The 27356-nt window shown below is 41.6% G+C and overlaps 1 protein-coding gene across 3 annotated transcripts in view; it reads right to left on the bottom strand.

The window, feature by feature from the left end:
* The window catches only part of DNAH11 (dynein axonemal heavy chain 11), a 272144-nt gene that overhangs the window by 47576 nt on the left and 197212 nt on the right, over positions 1–27356 (bottom strand). For all 3 annotated transcript variants that reach the window (XM_053663641.1, XM_053663639.1, XM_053663640.1), the window contains exons 64-65: positions 13350–13585; positions 12046–12168 (exon numbers count right to left, since the gene is read on the bottom strand). In XM_053663641.1, the coding sequence (XP_053519616.1) occupies positions 12046–12168; positions 13350–13585 (359 nt within the window). The remainder of the gene's footprint in view (positions 1–12045; positions 12169–13349; positions 13586–27356) is intronic.

Raw genomic sequence — 27356 nt, 5'->3', positions numbered from 1 at the left:
TGGGCAAAGGACCTGAATGGATATTTCTCCAGAGAAGATATACAAATGGACGAGAAGTATCTGAAAAGATGCTCAACATCATTAGCCATCAAGGAAATGCAATTCAAAACCACAGGAAGGTGCCATGTCATGGCCACTAGATGGCTATAGCAAAAACAAACCAACCCCACAGACACTAGCAAGTGCTGGGGAGGATGGAACGGAATTAGAACCCTCATAAACTGCATGTAGGGATGTAAAACGTTTCCATCACTTCGGGAAATGGAATTGGCAGTTTCTCGGAGTCTTAAACATAGAGTTATAGTTTAAGCCTACAATTCTACTTCTAGATAAAGATGCCAAAGAATGGAAAACCTATGTCCACATAGAGTTTGTACACAAATGTTCAGGACAGCAGTATTCATAATAGCTGAACACTACAACCAAAATGTCTGTAAACCCCTGGATAAACAAACTATAGTATACCTAAGCAATGGAATATTATTCAGCCATAAAAAAGAAAGTACGGCTACCTGATACAATAGGGATGAACCTTGAAAACATTATGCCAAGCAAAAGAAGCCAATTACAGAAGACCACATATCATATGAGTCTATTTATAGGAAATACCCAGAATAGGCAAATCAATAGAGACAGAAAGTAAGTTTGGTTGCTTAGGAATTTCAGTTCTAAAATTGACTGTGGTACTAGCTCCCTAATGCTGTGAATATACTAAAACTACTGAATTGTTCACTTTAAATGACTAAATTATATGTATGTCAAGTATACCTTAGTAATGATGTTACCAAGAAAGAAAAAAAAAAGAGAACAACCTATCAAGAGGTCACTACTAGCATTTGGACTTTTATCCACCTGTAAGGAAATCAGCCAGGCTGACTGTAGCTTCCCAGCGGCTCAGGCTTGACCTCTGAGTGTACTGAGTCATCTCACAGGATGATCCTGTGTGACAAGAACATTTTTCTTAGTTCACTTCTTTTTTGACTGAAGATATATTCAATCATAGCTACATTGGGAACAGCTTCAAAAATTCTCCCATGATTGGAGTTTCCCTTTCCAAGCGTTTCCAAAATTGATCTCACCAATAAGCTTCGGGAAGATCTTCCTTTGCCGGCACTATCCACTGTATGACTGGTGTCCTAGTGTGACCGGCTGAGAAGGGAAATTTCCAGAGTGAAGGGTTCATGTAATTACCGCTTGGGGTTCTCACATGTAAGAGATAACCAAGGTCTATGCTCATTTACATTTCCACAAAATAAAACCCATTCTCTAACAATTAACCAACCTCTGTGCACATGCAGGGATTTTCTGATTACTGCTCCCCTGGGTCTGAATTCGCTCCTCTCCTGGCACGTGTCTCAGAGAAATGCCGGGTCTGTCACAACCAGCCGTGACTTTAGGTTGAATTTTCCCTTGTTTGCTTACGAATTTTCACTGGGTTTGAGCTCGTATTTCATAAATTCCCTGTTTTAACCACTAACATATATCCGTAGATAAAACCAGGATTTAAACATTTTTACACCTTAAAAATATAAATGTCAGTGAAGAACACAGTAAATCGAGCCTAGAATATTCATTATTGTTGTCTGGTGGGACTGCTCCTTGTGGCAGGATTAGGAACTGCATTTAGTAAGTCAAAAGTAATTTTGAGATTTGTGTGGAGGGGATTGGGTGTGTGTGTGTGAGAATCAAAACAAAGAAAAGTAACATTTTTGAAGGTCACTGGTGTTCAGGCCTCAGTGAGAAATCCCTCTTGAGCAGGGGCTGGAGAATAGTTTCTATAAAGGGCCAGAAAGAAAATATTTTAGGCTTTGTGGGCCACATACATCTCTACCTATTTTCTTCTTTATTACTGACAACCCCTTAAAACCACTGTGAGATCTTTGTAAGTTATATAAATGTCTAATCACAATGTTGTGCACCTGAAACTAATATAGTATTGCTATGTCAACTATAATTAAAAATACAAAAAAAATTGTTTTTCAAAAAAAGAAATCATCCCTGGCCAGTGTGGCTCAGTTGTTTGGAGAATCATCCCATAAACCAAAAAGAAAGGTTGCCAGTTTGATTCTCGGTCAGGGCACTTGCCTGGGTTGTGGGTTCGGTCCCTGGTTGGGGCACTAATGAGAGGCAACCAATCAACGTTCCTCTCTTTCTCCCTCCCTTCCACTCTCTCTAAAAAAACATCAATAAGCATGTCCTTGAGTGAGGATAGATACACAAACAAATAAATACAAAGAAATCAAAGATGAACTACAACAAGAGACCATTCTTAGCTCACAGGCCTTACCAAGGCAGGCTGTCTGCCACCTGCCGCTGCAGAGGGTCACACCAGGCCTGGTGTTAGGGTGACCTCCTCTCAGGGGCACAGCTGCTGACCCCCAGGGATTTCCCCACAATGCCGAGCTACAATTTCTCCAATCGCCTTTGTGCATAACTGTACTTCCCCTCCTTGGGCTTTCAAGGAAAAAAAAGAAAAAAGCCTGAGACTGGCCAACATGGGTTATAAGGTTTTGGAAACGTTTCAGGAGACAACAGCTTTTAACTGGTTAAGTGTGTACTTAACCACGTATCTCAGTTAAAGATGGCTCAGAGGTGACACTGTGGCACTAAATCCCCCTTGCACGTGACATATACCCTGAAGCATTCATAGTTTAAGAACCAGAAACCCACCAATTAAGGGGCTGGTCTGATTTTCTCTGATAAGGAAGAGTCACCTGGCGAAAACCTGCTGTGCTGTGGAAGACACAAGAACGTCCGCCTATAAAACTGGCCTCCACGTTGTGCTCTGAAACATCACTTTATAGGCTTACATTTCCCAGGGAGAGTAAATTATCCTCCGCTGGGGTGTTTATAATCTTTGAAAGGCCAGACTGCTGAACGACTCAGTGGGTTTTATCATTGCTGCTAGGTTAATTTTTGATTAATCTCCTATCTGGGAAAATTAAATGGATGGCTAGGGCTCCCTCATGATTTGAAGGATCCAAAAAGCAGTGTTGTTAACCAGAGGGGTGGGAAAAGCAAACAATCATTTTATTTCTGTGAAAGACATGAAGCCAGAGGTCGTGACTTCTAGACCGCAGAAGGCGGCTATGAGCTCTTGAACTTCAACTTCAATGAGAAGCAAGAGCAAGGTGTGAAGAGCAGCATAAAACACACAAGTGTGGCAACTTTCTTAGATGAGTAGTTCTTACCCCGTTTTCCAGCCCCATGTCTTCAGGAACAGGCCTCTGGCCCCTGAGGCCGTATCCCCGTGAGAATCAAGGGTATGGGCAGGTATCTGAAGGGAGAAAGCTCCTCCTGCCCCCTCCTCTCACTGGCTGAGAACTGCTGGCGTAGGGTTGAGAGACCAATTATATGAACACAGACTGAAATAAAATGTGTTTTCCCAGTACACATACCATGGCTTAATTGGATAGGACATAGGGTGAGTCGAAACATTGTTTCGCCCAGCAGGGTTGTAATTTTAAAGCAAGAGCCCCTAGTGATCATCCAGCTGATTCTTCTTTACGAACCCAAAGAGTTTATGATGTGTCCAAGGTCACGTAGCTTAGTGGCAGAGCAGGGACTAGAACCTGGGTCTCCAGACTCCTAGTATAAAGTTCATTTCAATGCATCAGACTGCAGGCTAATTTGCTCTGTTTAATGGTGACGGCTTGTAACCCCGACCTCTGCTGACCTGTCTGACTGTCAGTTACAAGAGGGTAGTGAGAGAATATGATTGACTCATAACAGCCTACGGCCACTAGAGAAAGAATTTAAAGACACAGCTCAGAGAACATGCCTTGCCGATCTGTGGTTGGGAAGCCTGTCCTTGTTTATGAGGGAAAGCAGCACTGATTACTGAGATGCCCAGCACTAATCCAAGGGCTACAGTTCCATAACATCAATTACTTAATTTATAAAGTTATAAAAATAAATCACTCAATTTACACAAAGTGTTCTATCTCCTGGCTTTCAGAAAAAAAAAATGTAATATCTTAAGTGTGCCAAATGTGCACTTCTTAGCTGAATGAATTAATGTGTCAAAAAAGACAATCATCTACAGATTAACTATAAATTCAGTTTTCCATATGTCAGGTTTGCGTAAAAATCGAATACACTGGGAATTTCAAAGTTCTTTCAAAAGTTTATTCAAAATCCAGCCAAAGCCCTGGATGATGTGGCTCAGTGGATTGAGTGTTGGCCTGTGAACCGAAGGGTCTCCAGTTCGATTCCCAGTCAGGGCACATGCCTGGGTTTCAGGCCAGATCCTCAGGGGGTTTTGTGAGAGGAAACCACACACGGATGTTTCTCTTCCTCTCTTTCTCCTTTCTATCCCCTCTCTAAAAATAAATAAATCTTTTAAAAACTCCGGCCAAAAGGTCTCCTGGGATGAAAAAGTCTTAATGTTTTTTAAGTCATGAAAGATCACTCTTATTTTGGAAGATTGATATGCAAATCACATTAAAAACAACACATGGAAATTACTTTTTGGCTAGTGTCCACAGCATTTCTCTCATAAACACGGGGATACACTTCTCCCAGGAGAGATGTGCCTGAAAGCCACGCTCTGTGAGGAGAGAGAGGCAGCAATGTCGCACCGTAACCAAGATGACCCTCCGAAATTGAGATTATCATCTGGAGTTCTTACTACTAGGAAATATGTCTGGGAACTTAGGAAGTGTCTCTTAATTTTGCTGGAACTGTTCTCAAGAGTTAGTGCAACTACTTTGAAAATGCCATCTGTCTCGAATCATAAAAACCTAAACGAGTTTCCCTAGTGATCAGATATTCTGAGTGCCTGAACAAACACCATCACTATTTATTGCCATCAAAAACCAAACCTGGAAAAGCAGCATGTTCAGTTTAGAATAAGGACTTGCTTCTGTGGCAGAGCAAAGTTTTTACGAGAAAGGGGCTACCATAGGACCCCTTTTAAAGAGATTTGTGGAAACTTCCTCCCAAGGCCATTTGGAGAGACATTCCCTGAGACAGTGTGTCTAAGATGGGCAATTCAGACAGTGAACAAGCTCTTTGAACGTGATGAATTCCATTCTCCGGCCTTGTCCAATGGTTTTGTCAGGATAAAGAGATAGCAAGTGGGTGCTGAGACTAATAAATAATGTAGTCCCACTAGTTGGAGAAAAAAAAACAGGAGAAGGAAAAAAACTTTTCAGTGGACACCTAAAAGCCTTACTGCATGCCCTGCTGTTTCAAATTAAAGCTTCTAGAAGAGACTTGTGAGCTCCAACAGCTCAGGCTGAGAGTGCAGCAGAAAGGATCAGGTGTGGGTCATGGTGGAGGGAGGTGTTACTTAGCAACCTGGGCAGGAGGGGGATGCTCCAGTTGGTCCAACCCGGTTTCTGCTGAAAGCTGCACAGCTGGCAAGACTTTCAAGAGAACGAAGGAAAGAAAAGTCCTGAATAGAAATGAATTCATTGTCTTGCTGCTTCACACACTTAACATAACCAATACATCCCTCTAGGATAAAAGCTAACTTCAATTAGAATTTTTAAAAAATATTAATATTGCAAGAGTCCAGGTACCACTGAACAGGGGGAAAATGGAGCTAAAAAAGAAAATCATAGCAGATGACTATCCTTTTGAGATATAGAAATAAAATATACATATTATATATTGTAATACATCCATATTTAAATAGTATAAGGTACCATGAAAAAGAAATTCTGCTTCCATTTATATTTGTTTGCCTTTAAAAAGAAAAAAGAAAATAGCTTTTTTGAAAAAAATGAATCTAAGGTGCTGCATCTGTGACCCTACCTGGCATTTCTTTTCAGATTGCGTCAAACCAGATCCACACAATGACTGCGCGCGTGTGCACACTGTCTGTAGACCCTGCCTGTTCCCCGTCACGCAAAGCTTGGCTGAACTGAGGAACAGAAGGGTTGTTGGAGGTCTTTTCTGCAATTAAATTTTATTTTCAGTTTAGAAATTGGGAGAGCCTGAAATGCTGACTTCTATCAATGAAATCATCAGTTAACTTGAAAATAGAAAATATTCTTACCCACAGGGACATGAGAGAATTCCTAACTCCAGAGCTTACTTAAGACCATAAGCTTCCAGCTCAAAAGAACATGCTCTATTGTAGTACGAGATGGAATTGGACATGGTTTTTGTCTGAAATCCCACCTGAGGCCTCAGTCAGACAGATGTCTAATCTGCTGCAGTACAGTCGTATGGCATCAAGGCCAAAAAGCAGCAACATAATATTTAATAAACTGAAAACTTGCCAACTAAGAGACTTCCTCGTATTAATTTCAGCACAACTTTCAGGAGACTTAGTCATTATAAAAAAAAAAAACTGTCTGTAGAATATTCTCTCCCTTCCATTTTATTATTTCCATAAAAATAAAAATTTATGTCATATAGCTAATACTTCCATCTGTTAGATTTAGGGAATATTACTTAAAGACTATTACTAAAAATAATTATATAAAAATAAATATAGAATAAAGTATAAAATGTCTTAAAAAATATTTGTATGCTCATAAACACACATGCATTTTTCCATTCAAAATACACCTTGCATTTAGTCTACTCCAGTGAAAATTAAAGGTAAAAAATCACTTCACTAATGTTTGGGGGGATCTGAAAGATTAAAGAGATACAATTTTATGAAGATGCTTCATGGATCAGCAGCTTCTCTAATATGTAAGCCAGTAAATTTGCTTTGGAAAAAGTATGTGTTGATAAATCTTCCCAGATATGTTTTCTGTCGATTACTACCATAAGATATATTTTGTTTAAAATTAGGATTGTCTGGAGTTTGGTGGATTTAATTATTTGTAATTGCCCAGCTGTTGTCAGCCTGTGGCCATTTTACGACAGCAGCATCTACTATGTGGGTCAGGTTCAACTGTATATCTTCTCAAACACAGATTTAATGTGCTATTGACGAAACCATTACTAGAACCAAATTAAAGTCGGGCCTGATGTATTGGTCCATGGGGAGCTGTCAGACATGAAAGGAGTAATTAGTATTCATTACTTCATACTCCACAACATTCCAATTATTAATGAACTTCAACTTTTGGACTATGCTGTATCTATCACAAGCATCTTCTCAGACGCTCATTATTAGGAAGAGTAAACTAACATTAGTTCTTTAAAACCCCCAAATAAACAGAACTCAGATGAACAAAAACACCATGAAGAGCCGGAAACTTTCTGAGGGATGTGCCTTCTCTCAGGTGGATACAAGCGTTATTCCACCTGCATTTGAGGAATATGATGGAATAAAGACGTCCTGGGGTGAATACTCTGGCTTCATCCCTATGGTTTGTCTACCCCTCCCTTTCTCATTTTCACTACTGTTTTGTCTTTATAATACACAGGGAAATATAGAAAAAATCAAGTAAAATGTTCATTGTTGAAGACCACAACAGGAAGGCCTATTCGAAAATTTACAAACGTAGATTTGTTTGGGATGTGATTGAGGTAAAAATAAAAATTTTCTATCCCTGTTTTAATACTGCAAATGGGTTTTTATCTCTATTATTAAACAAGGCATATCAACATTCTCCTGTTAATTTTCTTTTCTAGTGTTTTCCCTAGTTTTTATTTGTTGCATTAAAAGAAAAATAATGCCTATTTCTACCAATCTGTTTTTATTTTTCCATATCTTCTTCTAGTTTGCATGTGTGAATATTTTATAGTTTGTTTCTCTCTTCTTAAACAGTTACATGAAAGAACAAGAGAGCATTTGCTTTGTTTAAACATATTTCTTGTCAGGTAAAATGAATATAATCACTAAAATACCAAACTTTACTCAAAAGCACTTTTAAAGCCTTTATAAACAAAACTACTTATCATATTTTGGGTGTCTCATTATTGTTTTCCATTCAAAAATAAGACGTGGAAAAATAGGGTGTAGGAATAGTTCCCCCTGGGAAATAGCGGCCAATGGTATTGAACACAAATCTTTTGTACCATACAAAACAGCAGAAGGGTGGAAGCCCCCAGCGCAGTTCTCTGAAAGACTTCGTAACTCTCTGTTGAACACAACTGGTGAGCACGGAAATTTACACAGACACTTTGAAGAACAATTTGGCATCGCCTGTTAAAGTGGATGGTGTGCATACGCTACAGCCCCACTCTGCCACTCCGTGATATGAACTCTGAAGAAGTTCTATGTGCAGACACCTGTGTGTAGGAATATTTGCTACATTAATGTTCGTAGCAGCATGGCTTCTAACAGCAAGAAGTCTGAAAACAGCCTAACTGTCCTTCAACAAAATCATTAAATAAATTGAGGAACAGCCACACCATTAAACAGTGATGAAATATAGTGGTGAAAATGAAAGAACAAGAGCTAAAAGCAAGAATATAGCAAGACTTAAAACATAATACTGAGTAAAAAATTCAAGCCCCTTTAAATTATATTCATTATAATGACATTTTTATAAAGTCCCAAATCAAACTAAAATAAGCAATATATTATTTTTGGAAAATGCATGTATATGCTGAAACTAGTTTAAATAAAATAATGGAGTGATAACAAAACTTAGGATATTGGCCACCTTTGGGAGGGGAGGAGGAATGGGGAGGAGAGCCGCGCAAAGGTGCCTTGAATAATATTGGGAGTCTTTCAGTTCATAATTTGAATGATGGGCCCATGTCTAATTTAATATTATGCATCCTAACTCTTACATCAGAGAGGTAAAGCATTTTGCAATCTTCACAGAAGAGCTTCGATTCAACTCCTTGTAACAGGCAACAGGGAATTCTTAAAGCATCTTTAAACAGGAAATTGAAGACGGACATGATACTAGAAAGACTGTTTTCACCACTGTCCAGGTTGGAGGGGAGTGGGTACAAGAAGAGACAAAAAGATTACTCCAGTCCCCGTGAAGGAAGGGAGGAGGGCCTGAGCCACAGTGGGAGGTGGAGGTCTGAAAACCAAACACAGGATCTGAAACACTGACGGGAAAATAAACAAGGTCTGGGGGGAAATGCAATGAAAGAGTAGGAAAAGTTAGTCTGGTCAAGTAGTATTTATAGGACTTCTACAGAAAGATGGTATTGCCTATTTACTCAGAAAAGCCACTTAAGAAATTAGGTTTCCACATATTAAACTTCATAGAATCACAGGGCATCCCAGAAGACTAAGCTCCTTCAGTCTGTATGTTTCTCACCTGTAAAGTGAGCGTGCCCTCTGTCCGAGCATCTCTGTAGGTAACCTGCTCCACCACGATGGCTTAGCTACCACTCTGCAGGTGGTCCCTACCTACTGTTCGGCCAGGATGTCCTTAATAAGCTCCTAGGTCGAACGGCTTCTTAGGTAGCAGCACCTCAATCTTTAATGGTCTAATAAGTGAAATCGTTCTCTTTCTCTACACATATTCGTAGTCCTATTCCTATGTCACATTTCTCCATAAATCATACCATTGTTTAATCTGTCAGAAATCTGGAAATTACCCTTGAACCCTTTTCTTCCCTGCCAACAATGACATCCAATTAATGACTGTGAACCGATGACATTTACTCCTTGAGAATTCTTTGGTTTACTCTCTTCTGTATCTATAAGTGACTGCCTTGGTTTAGGCTCATATCATGTCTCAAACAAATTATTGCAATTGTTTGCTAATTAGACTCTGGCTCAGGGTTTCCCTACACCACCAACAGTGCAACCTTCCAGAAACATAAATTTGATCACACTGCTCCTGGCATGCTTAAGAGTCTTCACAAACCTTCCCACGGACTTACGTTCACAATTCTCAAGTGAAAAAATGAGATGCACGTTTGTGATCCAGGAAGGTGTGGTCCTTTGGTCAAAAACCACTGCTGCTGTCACCTAATGTTACTGAAGGCAAAGGGCCCTTGAGTGTGTTTGGGGGAAAAAATTAACAGCCTATAGGAATAGGCCAACCTACAGGTCGCATGTGGATGCCTGAGGACCTCTGTGTTCTGGGCCCCAACAACCTCTCTGACCTCATCTCTCCCAGTCCACCTATATCCCCACGCTCCCCTCTTTGAGGGGAGACACAAGACTCTTCACTGATTTGGATCTTACTGCAGTTCCCTTACACTGCTGGGCTGTTCCATGTGTTTTGCTATTTGGTATTAGTTCTCTTGTTCTAGGGCTCTCTTCTCCCATTTGTCTATCTGACAAATGCCCACTCACCTGAAAGGTCAATGCAATCATATGTAATTTTCCCCCATAATGCCTTTCCAAGTCTCCACCATAGAAATGACAACTTCCTATCACACCTATTTCTACCATCTCACCAATGGCACTGCATCCCTTTTATTGGTGATAGGTCTGTCTTTCCCTTAGGGAAATGCAGCTGCTTTAAGGGCAGGATCTGTACCTCGTCATGCTTTGAATCTGCAGCCCCCAGTGCTGCATATAGCCCCCAGCACATAGCAGTGCTCTGGGAGGCTTATTCAGTGTCTGATGGACGTGTAAGGCTTCACTAGGGCTCAGGTTCTCTGGGTAAAGACATTCTAAAACCTTCTGTGTGGGACAGGGAAGCAGGAGACACTGAAGACACGGTTCTGAAATTCACCCTCATACAAGTGGCCGTTCCCATAGGTTAGTGTTTAGGGGCGAGGATGGTTGAGGTAATACCTGTGCACAATAAACAGCATTTTTAATATTCTTACATATCATTTTAAATTCTCTCTTTTAAAAAATGCTGGAATGATATGACTGGCTCTGTATAGCCTAATAAATTATACATATTAAGAGAGAGTGAGCAAGCGAGAGATATTGTCACCAAATATGTTATTCCTAAAATTGTGCTACTGGATGTGCAACTTCAAGCTAAAGACTATGTATTTCACTAACAAAAAATTTTTGGCCTTCAAAATGGAGTCAGAACCTTAATAACAAGGATCTCACTTTAGTGACATTTAAGATATTACACTGTATTTTTAACATCAGACACAGCTACAATTATATTTATGTTAGAGCTGCAGTTTGTCAAGTGGCTTATTAGATTGTTCTAAATGTATGTCTGGGTAAATTCCGGTTTATTAAACAATTATAAGTTGTCAGTCACTGTAAACGGATTTACTTGGTGAGTTGTATAATGTATACTACACTCCTTGGTTAGAGACTTTAAAAAATAGAAGTTAGTCACCTTTAAGTAGGCCTATTTCCACTTAAAATTGACAGGAATCATCTAGTGATGAAAAAGGAGACAGATACCTTTCAGGCAGAGAGGGGGTGTCAAAGAAGAAGGGGGCGGGGAAGTTCTGAAATTACAGGTCTGTAAGGAAAAGAGAGAGTGAGGAAAACCCAGTGAGGTAAGCCTGGTGAATGCTGGTCTCCTGAGTGAAGACGCACAAGGAGCAGTTGGGATGCGGCCCTGCCCCTGGGGCCGTGCTGCCTCAAACAGAGACATAATTGCTGCCCCTGACCTTTTACACACTTAGAGAAAAAGATACGTTGACTCCTTGGAAATGGCGTCACTGCTTCTGGGAGAATGTCCCAGAGAGCGGGGCGTCCCAGGGGGAAATGGCAGCCATTTAGAACTTCCCGTGGGGGTATTCCAACTTTTAGGCGGTCCACCACTACCGATGGGTTAGGGGAGATTGTGGGGGCCCACCAACAAATTCACTTTTTTAATGGTTATATTTTGAGTGTATTAGAAAAAATAGAGCTAGTGGAGCAAACCCATAATCTTGAGGATGGTATTACTTGAGATTAAGCTAAGGTTTAAAAAAATAGTGAATGGATTTAAAATTGTCTAAAGAAAAATATTAAGTAAATAAGGATACAAGTGATATGCATGCAGTTCAGGTGAACATACCAAAAAGGTGTTTTGCGGAGTACTGAAGTTAGAGAAACACTGGTATAAGATCATAAAGGAGCAACTGCCCTCAGGTTTGTAGCAATGCAATTCTTTGCAAGTCGGGACCTGGATAACATGAACCGAAACCCAGCAAACAAATCGTCTGAAAGTCTGGGTCATGTTGAGGTTGGGTTTGGAATGAGGCTCTGTGGAATGACTGGGCCCGGTTAAGAGGCTGAGAAAAAAAAGCTGATGATCAAACTTGTACGGAACAGAGAATCTATGTTAAAAATTGGGGGACACTTACTTTCCTTTTTTAATTGTGTTCCTGCCAAGCAGTGGATCAAGGACAGGATCTATCATTTCCTCGAGGTTTTCAATTAAGATGACGTCTCCAAAGGCCAGGGCAGTTTCGATGGCACTCAAAAACCTTCAAATTCAGTTGGAATGGAGATAATAAAATTAAGCACTGGAAAAATGTTCAAAATGATTTAAATATATTAAATTCTATTTAATATTCTGTCCCATTTTAAATGGGAAAAACTAACTCAGAGAAAACTATTTTATAAAGTAGTATTCTTTCTTAACTAGATTACATAGAAATTGAAGATCAGATTTTGAGATAAATTTCAGTTATTTTTTTCCAAGTGAAATTCAATAATTTGAAATAAACCCGTGTGAACATTAGTTACTTTTGAAAATGATCATAGTGGAAATAAATGAAACTGTCTAGACATTGCTAAGTTTAAATTCTTTACACAGATCCCTTTTTGATAAAAATTTCAAACACTAAATACCCTGTGGTTTTATCCAATTTTCATTTTTTTAAACCTTTGGGTTCAGTCACATAAAGTAGTGAACTATCATTTTACTTCATTCCCACTCTTCAGTCTGCGTCCTTCAAAAATAATTTTCTCCAAGTATTCATATGAGCAAGGAACACATTTATCTGCAGCAGTGCAGATATTCCTTATTTTATCTTACATGTAAAAAGGTGATGGAGAGGCCAAATGAAATATTAGTAAGTCTACAATTATTTACTCAACATTAACTGAACACCAGCTACATACAGTTGACAACTTTCCACTTATCGGGCAGTGTTATCAGACCCAGTGACAGAAAATCTCAGAGTAGATTTAGTTCTCAAAAGTGACGTGTAATACTTGACCAAGAAATGAAGTTCTTTTCAAGTATTTGGTATCAGGACTTGGAGCCACGTTGATATCCTACTGTAGGCACAGTACGTATTTAGGAATCTAAATGCAAATAACATTAAGCCTACAGATGCAGCTGCTAGTTCATGTGATAGGCCAAATGCCCTCGAGAAGGATTACAATACATCATATTTCCATTTTTGGCCTTAGGAAATTGACATATTTTTCCTCTCAAATGCAGTATTTGTTTTCACCTTCAATCTAATTTCCTCTTCAGGTAGGATACTGCCCAACATAAATGCTTTTCCACTTCATGTGAAACAGGACCAGGCAGATAATAAGCAATCCCAAACTGCCCCATTTTCGAAGTGGCAGTGAGGTCTAACAAATGTCAGGACTGAAGTCAGACCCACTTCGCAGCAGCTAACCAGAGAGCCAATCCTCAGACTTCACATACCCTTTCTGGCCCACATGTGTGACTTTCAGGTCAGTTCCATACTTGTTCTTGATCCACTTAATTCCCTGTTGCTGGGGATCTATGAGCAGGGGCCAGCGCTCACAGTGTGTTAGGATTGTGGCATTTTCGGTTGACATTCTGTCACTGGGCAGTCCTTCATTATTCCAGGTGGCGATAGTAGCATCATCTGTTAACATGGCAATCAAGTCCAGGCCTTCCGTCATTGGGATTGAAACCTTCAAAATCAGAGTTAAATGCAATACACAATTAGTGTGGCAGAGCAAAAGACTCAGAATGACAGACCAGGAAAGACATCCAAGGCAAGAGAAGACATGCAAATTTCCTTAGGCTCTCAGAAACCAAACAGAACTCTCACCGTGAAATACAAAGTGATCCAATAAACCCCGTATTTACCTCTTAGGATTCTGTCAATGGCAGCATTCAACGCCTGGTACATTACTGCATCTACTGACTTCAATTACCTCTACGGCTACTCCAACAACACGAGAGTGAGTTGAGACACCAAGAAGAATGGTGGACACCAGAAATACATTTGCCTGGCGGAGTCATTGCCCGACATAAGAGATGTGAAAATGTAGCACCTTGGTCAGGCCTTTCACCTTTTACTGCAGGCCAACACCACGCAGCCAGGACTTGCCTTTCTGGGACAGGCTAACAGAATATATTCAGCCCACTGGAACGCCATCGGTTTGCCGGCTGTGTCCAGGAACTTAGTTGACACTCTCTCCTCTGCCTGCACTGTGACTGTGGAAAGCAACACTGCATAGGGGGAAGCTGTGGCCTTTAAACCAGAGGAAGAGAGCGAAAGAGAAACCTATTTCAAAGAAGAAGGGTCCTTCCTTATAAAAACAGACCGACTGCACCAAAAATAAATAAGATCATGGAACTCAATTTATTCATTGGATCATCAATCACCCAACATTTCTTGAGCACCTCCTACACATAAAACCCTGTCCAGAGACACTGAAACGAGCAAGGTGAAAAGGGAGTGAGCCCCACGGCTTGATGGAAATGTGCCTCATAAGGGATTACAGGAAGAGCCCCACCTGGGGTAGGCAGGGCGGCCACAGCGGCAGTTGGGGGTTTGACATATTGGCTGGGCCACAGAGCTTTAGTAAACAAAACACCTGAATAACTTCCACAGTAAAAGCTGCGACACAAATTGGCAACAATACAGGGAAAGTAGCTCACTATTCCTCCTGTTCCTGACTACACGGTTATCTGAGAAATAAACTCCATCTCCCAGTGAGATGAACAAGAAGCCTTGGTATCTAATGTGATACAGTTTCCTTAAAGACACAGGCGAGAAGATGGAGACGTAGGTGGAACCACCTGTGCACAACCAAATCTAAGAACTATTTTTAACAACAATAAATACAACCAAGCCACACAGAAAATCGACAATACAGAGTCCAAAGACAACTAAATGCTCAGCTAAACCGGTAAGAGAAGCGAAGCCAGCAGCGGAGCAGGTTGGCAAGAAAAAAATCCTCGGGTGGTGCTCGGTGCGCAAGCAGCCGAAGGTGCAGATTGCGGGCTAGCTACGGGAGCGCACAGGGAAGAGGCAAGGAGGGCTGTCTGCGGTCGGTAGGTCGGTCGGTGGGTCGGTCGTGCATCTGCGTGCGGAGAAACCAGTGAGAAGGGAAGCCTGCGCGGGGCAGCAGGCTCGCACAATTCCCATTGGATAAACAGGCCCGGGGCGAGTGGTGTGACTGGACGGACTGGGCTAGCGGAGAGGACCGCCATTGCTCCCTCTCTGACCACGCCCCCACACACAGCGTCACAAACCAGCGACCTGGGTCTCCCCGTCCTGGTAAACAACTAAGGCTTCGCTCCGCTTACTTAACGGCACGAATAGACTAAAAATGGCTCTAGGACAACTCAGAGCCCCAGAACCGATAGATCTAAGCGATGAAGAAATAGCCAGTCTTTCAGATGCACAGTTCAAAACACTGGTTATCAGGATCCTTACAGAACTGGTTGATTTTAGTCACAAATTAGAGAAACATATGGAAGCTAAACTAATTGAAATGAATGGTAATATAAAGGAAACCAATAGTAATGGAAAGGAAATTGGGACTCAAATCAAGGGAGTGGACCAGAAGGAAGAAAAAAATGATCAAACAGAAAAGAATGAAGAAATAAGAATTCAGAAAAATGAGGAGAAGCTTAGGAATCTCCAGGACATCTTTAAATGTTCCAACATCCGAATTATAGGGGTACCAGAAGGGGGAAAGGCACAGCCACCAGTGGAAAGCTTATTTGAACAAATAATAAAAGAGAATTTCCCCAATCTGGCAAAGGAAATAGACTTCCAGGAAATCCAGGAAGCTCAGAGAGTCCCAAAGAACTTGGACCCAAGAAGGTACACACCAAGGCACATCATCATTACATTAGCCAAGATTAAAATGAAGGAGAGAATCCTAGAAGCAGCAAGAGCTAAGGGGACAGTCACCTACAAAGGAGTTCCCATCAGATTATCAGCTGATTTTTCAAAAGAGACCTTACAGGCAAGAAGGGGCTGGAAAGAAGTATTCCAAGTCATGAAATCCAAAGACCTACAACCAAGATTGCTCTATCCAGCAAAGTTTTCATTTAGAATGGAAGGACAGATAAAGTGCTTCTCAGATAAGACCAAATTCAAGGAGTTCATCATCACCAAGCCCTTATTATATGAAATGTTAAAGGGACTTACCTAAGAAAAAGAAGATAAAAAAGATGAACAGTGAAAGGACAGCAAACTCACAGTTATTAACGACCACACCTAAAACAAAAGCAAACTAAGAGGACAGCTAGATCAGGAGCAGAACCATAGAAATGGAGATCACATGGAGGGTTAGCAACAGGGGAGTGGGAGGAGGAGAAGGGGGGGAGAAGGTACAGAAAATAAGTAGCATAGACAGTAGATAGAAAATAGATAGGGGGGAGGGTAAGAATAGTAGGGGAAATACAGAATCTAAAGAATTTGAGACACGTGTTCATGAACTAAAGGGGGAAATGGTGGGGGAGGGGTATGCAGGGTGGAGGGGAATGGAGGGGGGGAATAGAACAAATGTAATGGCATAATCAATAAAAAAAGTTAAAAAAAAAAGACACAGGCGAACTGGTATCTTTTAGAATGAGTGTCTTCCTATTAGCCGAGGACATGTGGCTTTAATTTCTTACTTTCTATGTAATAAACAACTTGAAACAACTGGAAGCTTGAATTCACTTTAATTCCTGAAGCTAAAAGGAGTAACAGAAGGTACACATGTAGGTCTTGTTTTGTCATTCAATAACTTGTATTGTTTGAGCACCTACTGTTTGCAGAGTGGAGTGCGGGGAATCAAAGAGAACACCAGCCTTCCCCTTTTTATGGGGTCGGTTTAATCTAATAGAGGAAATAAAGCAGGTAACTCCATTAAAGAGTATCCTAAATACTGTGAGATACTTTGAGATTTAAATTCTTAGAAACAACTTTCAGGATGTTATTCATGGTGTTATGTTCACATAGGTAGTTGTATGACAACATAAATTTTTTTGGCCAAAATATTTGCTAGATAGTTACAATACAAGCATCACTTTACAGTAAGTGTTTTTCCCAAGTTTAGGCCGAGGAAAATAAACCTTCATCCATATGTACCTTCTTTTTAGTTTACTCCTCTTTTAAGAATCCCTCAAAGAAGCCCACAGAAAGAAAAATGAGTTCAGAAACCAGTGCAAAGAGGGGGCCCTTTGGGCCCAAAGCCAGCCTCCCCGGGTGAGCACAGAGCCAACAGTTTGAGCGCCGACCTGTTGTTGGCTGGCCAGGATGTGACATCAATATCAAAGAACCTATGCACCACAATGTTCACAGCAGCACAATTTACAATAGCCAAGAGCTGGAAGCAACCTAGGGGCCCACCAGTAAATGAATGGATCTAAAAATTGTGGTACATTTACACAATGAAATTCTATGCAGCAGAAAGAAAGAAGGAGCTCCTACCCTTTGTAACGACATGGATGGAACTGGAAAGCATTATGCTGAGTGAAATAGGCCAGGTGTTGAAAGACAAATACCATATGATCTCACCTTTAACAGGAAGCTAAACAACAAAACAAACAAGCAAGCAGAAAAAAAAAACACAAAGACACTGAAATAGAGAACAGGGGGGCAGTGACCAGAGGGGAGAGGGAAGGGAAGTTAAGGGGAAAAAGGGGGAGGGATTTGGAGGAACAAATAGGAAGGACACAGGGACGAGAACTAAGGGGGTTGGAAATGGGAGGGAGGTGGGGAGCGCGGGGCGGGGGAGGCTGGGATGGGAGAAACAGACAAAAAAAAACCTGTACTTGAAAAATAACTAAATAAAATTTTAAAAAAAAGATGCTGCTGTGAACAAGGGGAGGAGACTCCTGCTCTGGAAAAGAAGCTTTTACTAGAAAGAAAAGAGAAAGCTGGAAGCACCTGCATGAGCTAAGCCGAACTCATCCTCACACCCAATGCGGATCAGAATGTTCTGAAAACAAGTGGCATATTCTAAAGGAAAACTGGGAACCCGCTGAAGCAAGCCTTCCAGTTTCTCCTAATGTTTTGTTAATGAAATAACATTTATAATGTGTTACGTGTTTACAAAATATATGCATATACATCCATTGTTTTAATCATCTCATTTAACTCAAGCAGTTCTACAAAGGAAGTATCTCTTTTTTATTTAAATTTATTTTTGGACATGGACATTGAGGCTCAGAAGGGTTAACACTAATAATAACTCCATGTATTGGATCTGTCTATAAAATGCTAGGTCTGATCACTGAACAGAGCAGCAATGTCACTGTGAACTTGGCCACGTCTCCATCTCTCCCACAGACAACAACTTTGGGTAGAAACAATTTCAGATAATTTTATTTGGACCCTCAAGACCACATATTCTCACTAGCCCTATCTTTTCCAGTCACCGCCCTCTCTGCTACTCTTTGGATGGAAACAGTTTTGGATAACAGTGTACTTTGGCCCTTCAAGGTCAGGTATGCCAACTGTCCCTGTCCTTTTCAGTTACCACCATGCTACTCAGTTTCTTCCCCATCCCATCCTCCAAATCCGTGCCCCACTGTTGCACTTTCCGAAAACCCTTCCCACATGCCCTGGTGTGCTAGTCCAATTTGGACCAAGCCCCCTTGCTTTCTACCAGTTTGTCTTAACCAAGAGCCAGCTCTCCCCTAGCATTGCAGCTTTCAACCTCAGCCTGCACATTAGAAGCACATGGAAAAGCTGCCAACCCACAGCCCCCATCTCTGATGATTCAACTTCACTAGCATCAGTGTCCTAAAAGTTCACTCCCACATGGTTTATGACAGAATATGATGCGGACATAAAAAGGAATGAAATACTGACACAGGCTACATCATGGATGAACTCTGAAAACATGCTCTATGGAAGAATTTAGTCATAAAAGTTCACATATTGCATGAATTCATTCATATGAAATATTCAGAAGAAGGAAATCTATAGGGACATAAAGAGGCTAGCGTTTGTTTAAGCCTGGAGATGATCTGGTGATTTGGGGGTTGATAGCTAATGAGCACAAGTTTTATTTATATGGGGGGGGTGGTGAAACAAATGTTATAGAAATCACGTATGGTGATGGTTGCACAACTCTGTGAACACACTGAACACCACAGAATCGTGTACAGGACTTTTAATTGAGTGAAATGTGTGGTAGGTAAATTATACCCCAATGAAAAGAAGGACTGAGCATCTGCAATGTTTCAGGAGCCATTCTAGGAAAGAACAGTGAACAAAACACAGAATCTTTACTTGCCAGATCTTACATTCTGTTGGGGGAAGGGAAACATGTCAACCATACAAATGGATAAGGGAACTAACATCTTAGAAAGTGATCAATGTTACGGTGAAAGGAATGGACCAGGATGCAGGATGCTGAGGGATGGAGGCTGTCATCATCCTGGTGCTTTCAAGGTGTCATTTTAACAAAGACATGATGGATGGAAGGGAGTAAAACATGCGTATGTCCTGAGAGAATACTCTTTAGGAGAGAGGAAATAGCTAGTGCAAAGGGCCTGAGGTTGAAGCATATCTGATTCACTCAAGGAAGGTGGCCAGTGTGACTGGAACAGAGAGGAAAAGAATAATAGGAAGTATGATAAAGAGATAATGGGGCTGACTCATATAGGGTTTCTATAAGGTTTTGTAGGATTTCTGGCTTTTGCCCTGAGTGTGACTGGGAGTCACCAAAGGGATTTTAGAAGAAAATTCATGTAATCTGGTTTGTCTTTTTAAAGAGACCAGGTGTGAAGAGAAGCAGCAAACGTAGAGGCATAGAAGCGGCGAAACCAGTGAAGAGGTTTTGCAATGGTCTGAGACGGAGATAATGGCTCGGCCCAGGATTGAAGCAGTGAAGGTCGTGAAAAGTGGTCAGATTCTGGTTTGTGACTCTGTATGTGGGGGCAGGGTCAGAGAGGGACAATAGTGGTCCCCTCTGCTGCTTCCTGCCACTGGGGCCTGTGAGGTCTGTCTCACTGCTCGCTCCTTCGCTGGTTTATCTGTGCAGGAATGTGTGACCGTGGTCAGCCCTCAGTGGGTCTACCTGCTGCTACTCCACACCTGGGATCTGCCCACAGCTGCCTGCACGCCTGGGTCGCGCACCCGGGTCAGTCCGGTGGATCTTTCCTGCCCGATCCTGCTCTGCTGCTGGCTCTGCCCCTCTTACTGGTTTGGCTGAAGGGTTTGTTGTTGTCAGACTTCCATGTAGTTCAATTTTCTATGGTTTGGCTGCTCTTTGTTGCTAAAACTTTGTTGTTTTTAAACTTGGTTGTGTGAGAAGGCACAGTGCTTCCATCTATGCCTCCATCTTGGTGGAAGTCCACAAACCAGCGACCTGGGTGGCTCCGCCCTGGTGAACACCTAAGGCTCTGCTCCTCATACGTAACAGGCGCAAATAGACCAAAACATTATGGCTCAAGAAGAACAGCTCAAAGCCCCAGAGCCCATAACTCTAAGTGACCAACAAATAGCCAACCTATCAGATGCACAGTTCAAAACGCTGGTGATCAGGATCCTCAAAGAACTGGTTGATTTTAGTCACAAATTAGAGGAACAAATGAAGGTTAAACTAATTGAAATGAAGGGAAATGCACAGGAAACCAATAGTGATGGAAAGGAAACTGGGACTCAAATCAAGGGAGTGGACCAGAAGGAAGAAAAAATTAACCAAACAGAAAAGAATGAAGAAACAAGAATTCAAAAAAATGAGGAGAGTCTTAGGAACCTCCAGGACATCTTTAAACGTTCCAGCATCCAAATTATAAGGGTACCAGAAGGGGAAGAGGAACAGCTACAAGTGGAAAACTTATTTGAACAAATAATAAAAGAGAATTTCCCCAATCTGGCAAAGGAAATAGACTTCCAGGAAATCCAGGAAGCTCAGAGAGTCCCAAAGAACTTGGACCCAAGAAGGAACACACCAAGGCACATCATCATTACATTAGCCAAGATTAAAATGAAGGAGAGAATCATAGAAGCAGCAAGAAAAAAGGATGGAGTTACCTACAAAGGAGTTCCCATCAGACTGTCAGCTGATTTCTCAAAAGAAAACTTACAGGCAAGAAGGGGCTGGAAAGAAGTATTCCCAGTCATGAAATCCAAAAACATACAACCAAGATTGCTTTATCCAGCAAAGCTTTCATTTAGAATGGAAGGACAGATAAAGCACTTCTCAGATAAGATCAAATTCAAGGAGTTCATCATCGCCAAGCCCTTATTATATGAAATGTTAAAGGGACTTATCTAAGAAAAAGAAGATAAAAAAGATGAACAGTGAAAGGACAGCAAACTCACAGTTATTAACAACTACACCTAAAACAAAAGCAAACTAAGAGGACAGCTAGATCAGGAGCAGAGACACAGAAATGGGGATCACATGGAGGGTTAGCAACAGGGGAGTGGGAGGAGGAGAAGGGGGGAGAAGGTACAGAAAATAAGTAGCATAGACGGTAGGTAGAAAATAGATAGGGGGGAGGGCAAGAATAGTATGGGAAATATAGAATCTAAAGAACTTGAGACATGTGGTCATAAACTAAAGGGGGGAAATGTTGGGGGAGGGGGTGTGCAGGGTGGAGGGGAATGAAGGGGGGAAATAGAACAACTGTAATGGCATAATCAATAAAGTATATTTAAAAAAGAGGTCAGAATCTGAACATATTGGCAAGATGTCACCCGCAGAACTTCCCAGACGGACCGCATCCAGGTGTCAGAAGAAAAGAGTGACATCGTGGTAACTCCAAGGTTTTTGGCCTGAACAGAAGGATGGAGCTGCTGTTAGATAAATCAAGGACACTCTGGCAGCAGGGGCGCTGGTGCTAACGTCAAGATTTGTCTGGTTGCACCATGCTTGTGACATCATTCAGATACAGGAGTCAAGGTACCACCATCTGGGCTACAGATACATTTGGGAGGTATCCGTGTCCAGATGACATGTAAGCAGCTCAAAGACTGAAGTCTGAGCATTTCAACGTTAAGGGGTTGGTAAGAAAAGAAGGGATCAACCAAGAAGTCCAAGATGGATTGACCAGTGAGGCAGGGGGATGGTGGAGAAAGGGTGATGTCTTGGAATCAAGTGAAGAAAGTATGGATGAAGGATGGAGCAATTGACTGTACTGAACACAGCCACTAATAGTCAAGTATGAGGAGAATGGAAGGAGACCACTAGACTGGGCAATGTGGAAGGAAAATCTGACAAGATGAGCTTTGGTGGAGAGTGGGAACAAAAGCCCCTGAAGTGACTCAGAGAAAATGGAGGGAGGGTTTGGAGACAGTGAATCTAGATTACAGTTCTCAAGTCAGAGCAGGGAAATGTAGGTGTAGCTGGAGCAGGGGGTGGGGAGGTCAAGAGAAATTTGTTGCTGAATTTTTTTATCCTCACCTGAGGACATTTTCATTTGCTTTTTTTTAGAGAGAGGAAGGAAGGAAGGAAGGGAGGGAGGAAGGAAGAGAGGAAGGGAGGGAGGAAGGAAGAGAGGAAGGAAGGGAGGGAACATTAATGAAAGAGAAGCACTGATTGGTTGTCTTTGTACACCTCAGGATGGGGGGTCGCTCACACCCATGCCAGGACTGGAATGAACCAGCAACCCAGGCATGTGCCCAGATCAGGAACCAAACTGCAGCCCGCTGGTTACAGCAGGATGCTCCAACCACTGAACCACACCAGCCAGAGCTGTTGCTGTTCATCTGTAAATATGAGAAATAACTATGGATTTGAATGCTGGTGGGAATGATTTAATAATAAATTAGTAGAAGGGGGATTGATGATGACAAAGAAGGGAGAATTGCTCTAGAATTTTCCTTGAGGAAGGGGAAGGGGATAGAAACCAGGGCAAAGCCTATGTGGTTGGCCTTAGAGGTGTCAGCTGTCCACCTTATGGCATTAGGAAGACAACACAAGAGCATGGATGGATGTTGGGAGAGCACAGATGTGGCTGTGGAGGTTTGTGTTAACATAAGTGTGTCAAATCTCTCTCTACGTCCTTGAATGTTTCTCAACTCTACTGTATTTTCATTTTCTAATTCCCTTGCAGAACTACCTCATTGTAATTATTGTAGTTTTAGAATATATTTTAGTATCTTGAAATCCAAGTGCCCTCCTACTGTTCTTAAAATATGTCCTTAAAAACATATTCTTCCAACAAACTTTAGAATCCCTGGGTCAAGTAAAAATAATTCTCCTTGGAGTTCTGACTTGAACTGAGTTCAATTTATTTACTAAACTGGGAAAGAACTGATGTGTTTAGAACGTGAAGTCTTCATGTCCCTGAGCCCAGTAAGGGTGCTGGCTTGCTTTGTAAAAGAGTTCCCTCCAAGATTACCTGAAATATGTCAACTGATCGCTAATAAATGACATGTTTGGGCTAAAATTCTTTTTTAAATCACACAAATAACAGTCTTTTGTTGACTGGCTAATGTAAAACTCATGAGAATCCCCAGGACACCCAAGCCAAAGCGACAAGCCAGAGATGCTTAGGAGACAGTTACCTACAGACACAGAGCTCTAAAAAGAGCCTACACACAGAGGAGAAATCAGAGGGGTTGCTTCTTAGAATGAAGGGCAAGATGAGGGAACACTGTCGAAGGAAAATTAATTTAAAAATCAGCATTAATAAATAATTTCAGCTCCTTGTGGACCCTGGCACATGCTCACACTGACGTGACTGTCTTCCCACTTTGCTGTGACTGAATTCAGAAACTGAAGACGAGTGGTTCAGAGCCTTGGAAACCTCCGTTCCATAAGGACCAGCGCTCATTATTTTTTGTTTAGCACTTTCCACCAGGCATCATGGAGACAGCAAAGTCTCTTCCATGGGCATGTCCTTCACATAATTTGGAATCACTTTTTTCCTTTAGGGTCACTATGGCCAGAGACGAGGGGGACAGTAAGCAGGTTGTGGTTTAGGGTCTGCTTCTCAGTTGGTACAGTGCTCAAGAGAAAAGCAGGGTGTTATGATGAGGAAAACAGACATGGGGGCCACTGAGGAGAATCGTGGGGCCACGGTCAGACCCAGCCCACAGTTTAAAGGGATACATGTTTAGCATATATCATCGGAAAACGGCCACTTTGCTGTAGTTATACGTCTAGAATGTTTAGACATTTTGGATAAGTCAGTCAATTTTACTACAATTTTTTGTATGACTTTATCAATACAAAATTTTATTTTCCTGGAATCCCATGAATGCAATTTTAAGTAAATGGGAAAAGCAAATCATTAGATGGAAAACTTCCTAGAAAGACATACATTGAATAACGCTATACCAGCAATTAAAGACCAGTTGTAACGAAATTTAAGAAGGCAAATTTTCATTTTGGAAAATGTAAAATGACAGGTAGCGTAAGTCCACATGCTCAATAGTTTTACACACCCCAAAGTGAGGGGTGATTATAACAATAAGAAGACAATGTGAAGTACAATGCTTTAGACATTAGGAAGTGCACTTCCCTCTAATTTTGCAAGCAGTGAGAAAATTTTATGACAATGCAGAGAGCCACAAAAGAGAGTGTGAAGGAGTCACAAGGTGACCCAGGCAAGGACCCTCACATAGAGGATTGAAGTGGGGAGAGGACAAGACTGAGAGAAAGATAAGGGAAGAATTGGACCACTCACACTTTAGAAATTCAAAATTCAGTCAGAACTGGATGAAATCAGCAAAATGCTTTATCTTCTGAGATAAAAGCATGTTTTATGGCACAACTGTTTAAAGAAAAGCCTTGGAGACTTCCAGCCAAGATGGAGGTGTAGGTGGAAACATTGTGCCTCCTCACACAACCAAGTTTAAAGACGACAAAGTTTTACTAACAAAAACGCAACCAAAACACAGAAAACTGAACTGCACAAAGTCCGACAACAATGAACCATTCAGCCAGACTGGTAAGAGGGGCAGCGTCAGTAGCTGGCAGAGCAGGGTCACACAAGAAAAATCAGTTGGACCAACCCAGGTGCACAGATGGCGGTTGGCAGATCTCATACTCAGGGTGGCAATGGGTGGACCTAGTGGGGGCGCAAGGCGGCTGGCTGACCATGTTCACACATTTGCGTGCAGATAAACCAGGTGAAGGAGCAAGCAATGAGACAGACTGCACAACCCGGGGCCCCAGCAATGGGAATTAAATCCTAAAAGCATCAATTGAAGAAATTTTTAGGTCAAGGTGCCAGGAGAAGCTCCCACGCTCACAGAGAGTTTATTGGAGAGACCCACAGGGTCCTGGAGGGTGCACAGGCCCACACACCCGGGAGCTGGCACCGGGGGGCCCGGTTTGCTTGCAGAAGCAGCAGAGGAAACCGAAATTCGAGAGAGAGTGGAACAAATACCATTGCCCCACTCTGACCCCGCCCACACATATAGTGTCACAACTCAGCCACTGGGTCACCCCACCCTGGTGAACACCTAAGGCTCCACCCCTCATACCTAACAGGTGCAGACAGACCGAAACATTATGGCTCAAGAAGAACAGCTCAAAGCCCCAGAGCCCATAACTCTAAGCGACCAAGAGATAGCCAACCTATCTGATGCACAGTTCAGAACACTGGTGATCAGGATGTTCAGAGAAGTGGTTGATTTTAGTCACAAATTAGAGAAACAAATGAAGGCTAAACTAATTGAAATGAAGGGAAATACACAGGAAACCAATAGCGATGGAAAGGAAACTGAAACTCTAATCAATCGAGTGGACCAGAAGTAAGAAAAAATTGACCAAACAGAAAAGAATGAAGAAACAAGAATTCAAAAAAATGAGGAGAGGCTTAGGAACCTCAAGGACATCTTTAAATGTTCCAACATCCAAATTATAGGAGTACCAGAAGGAGAAGAGGAACATCGACAAGTAGAAAACTTATTTGAACAAATAATAAAGGAGAACTTCCCCAATCTGGCAAAGGAAATAGACTTCCAGGAAATCCAGGAAGCTCAGAGAGTCCCAAAGAAGCTGGACCCAAGAAGGAACACACCAAGGCACATCATAATTACATTAGCCAAGATTAAAACGGAGAGATTCCTAGAAGCAGCAAGAGATAAGGGGGACAGTAACCTACAAGGAGTTCCCATCAGACTGTCAGCTGATTTCTCAAAAGAGACCTTGCAGGCAAGAAGGGGCTGGAAACAAGTATTCCAAATCATGAAATCCAAAGACCTACATCCAAGATTGCTTTATCCAGCAAAGCTTTCATTTAGAATGGAAGGGCAGATAAAGTGTTTCTCAGATAGGTTCAAGGAATTCATCATCACCAAGCCCTTATTATATGAAATGTTAAAGGGACTTATCTAAGAAAAATAAGATAAAAAAGATGAACAGTGAAAGGACAGCAAACTCACAGTTACTAAGAACCACACCTAAAACAAAAGCAAACTAAGAGGACAGCTAGATCAGGAGCAGAGACACAGAAATGGGGATCACATGGAGGGTTAGCAACAGGGGGGTGGGAGGAGGAGAAGGGGGAAGAAGGTATAGAGAATAAGTAGCATAGACGGTAGGTAGAAAATAGACAGGGGGGAGGGCAAGAATAGTATGGGAAATATAGAATCTAAAGAACTTGTGACACATGGACATAAACTAAAGGGGGATAGTGGGGGAGGGGATGTAGAGGATGGAGGGGAATGAAGGGGGGAATGGGACAACTGTAATGGCATAATCAATAAAGTATATTAAAAAGAAAAAAAGAAAAGCCTTGAACTTCTGGGGAGTAATACAGGTAACCTCTTTTAAAAAATTTGCAATATAAAAACATGGTTTGATACTACAGATACATTAAATACTTGAATTACAAAGGATTTTTCTTTAATAATTAATTATGGGACACCTTCAATAATGAGCTTTCCCTAAAACATTTATTTTTATTTAAATTGCAAAAATGCCACCGACATGTGTTTATGTCATAAAAACAACAGTCGTCCCTCAGTATTGGCAGGGGATTGGTTTCAGGACCCCCACTGATACCAAAACCTGATGCTCAAGTCCTTCATATAAAATAGCGTAGAACAACACATACAATCGGCCTTCCACATCCTCAGATTCCTACCCACAGTTTGAAAGTGCTATTTTTTATCCACAGTTGAGTGAATACAGGGATCAAAAACCTGAGGATACAGAGAGCTGACTGTATACTTACTTTTAAAAATCCACACATAAGTGGACCCATGTCATTCAAGCCCATGTTGTTCAAGGGGCAACGGTCCTGTGCAAATTGAGGCAGAATCACCAATGGAGAATATTAACACACAGAGAGAGTTAGGATATCTTAAGGGCTGGATATATACACGAAGAACCTGCTTTAATCAACTGAGATAACACAGTGTTACACAGAACACAGTGGCCTGGGCGTCAGAGGTCTGGTGTCCTTTACTGGGTGGTCTCGGTCACGTCACTTACACTTCCTGTGTCTTGGTTTTCCCTACAAGGAAGATCTCAAACTAGATGATTTCGAATCTTCCAAATCTATGATTTCACTGTTTACAGACTCTAATTTTCA

This window comes from Artibeus jamaicensis, unplaced genomic scaffold, assembly GCF_021234435.1.
Source record: "Artibeus jamaicensis isolate MK-2021 breed Jamaican fruit bat unplaced genomic scaffold, CSHL_Jam_final contig_3230, whole genome shotgun sequence".
Lineage (NCBI taxonomy): Eukaryota > Metazoa > Chordata > Mammalia > Chiroptera > Phyllostomidae > Artibeus > Artibeus jamaicensis.
This window is presented reverse-complemented; position numbering and strand designations above follow the sequence as displayed.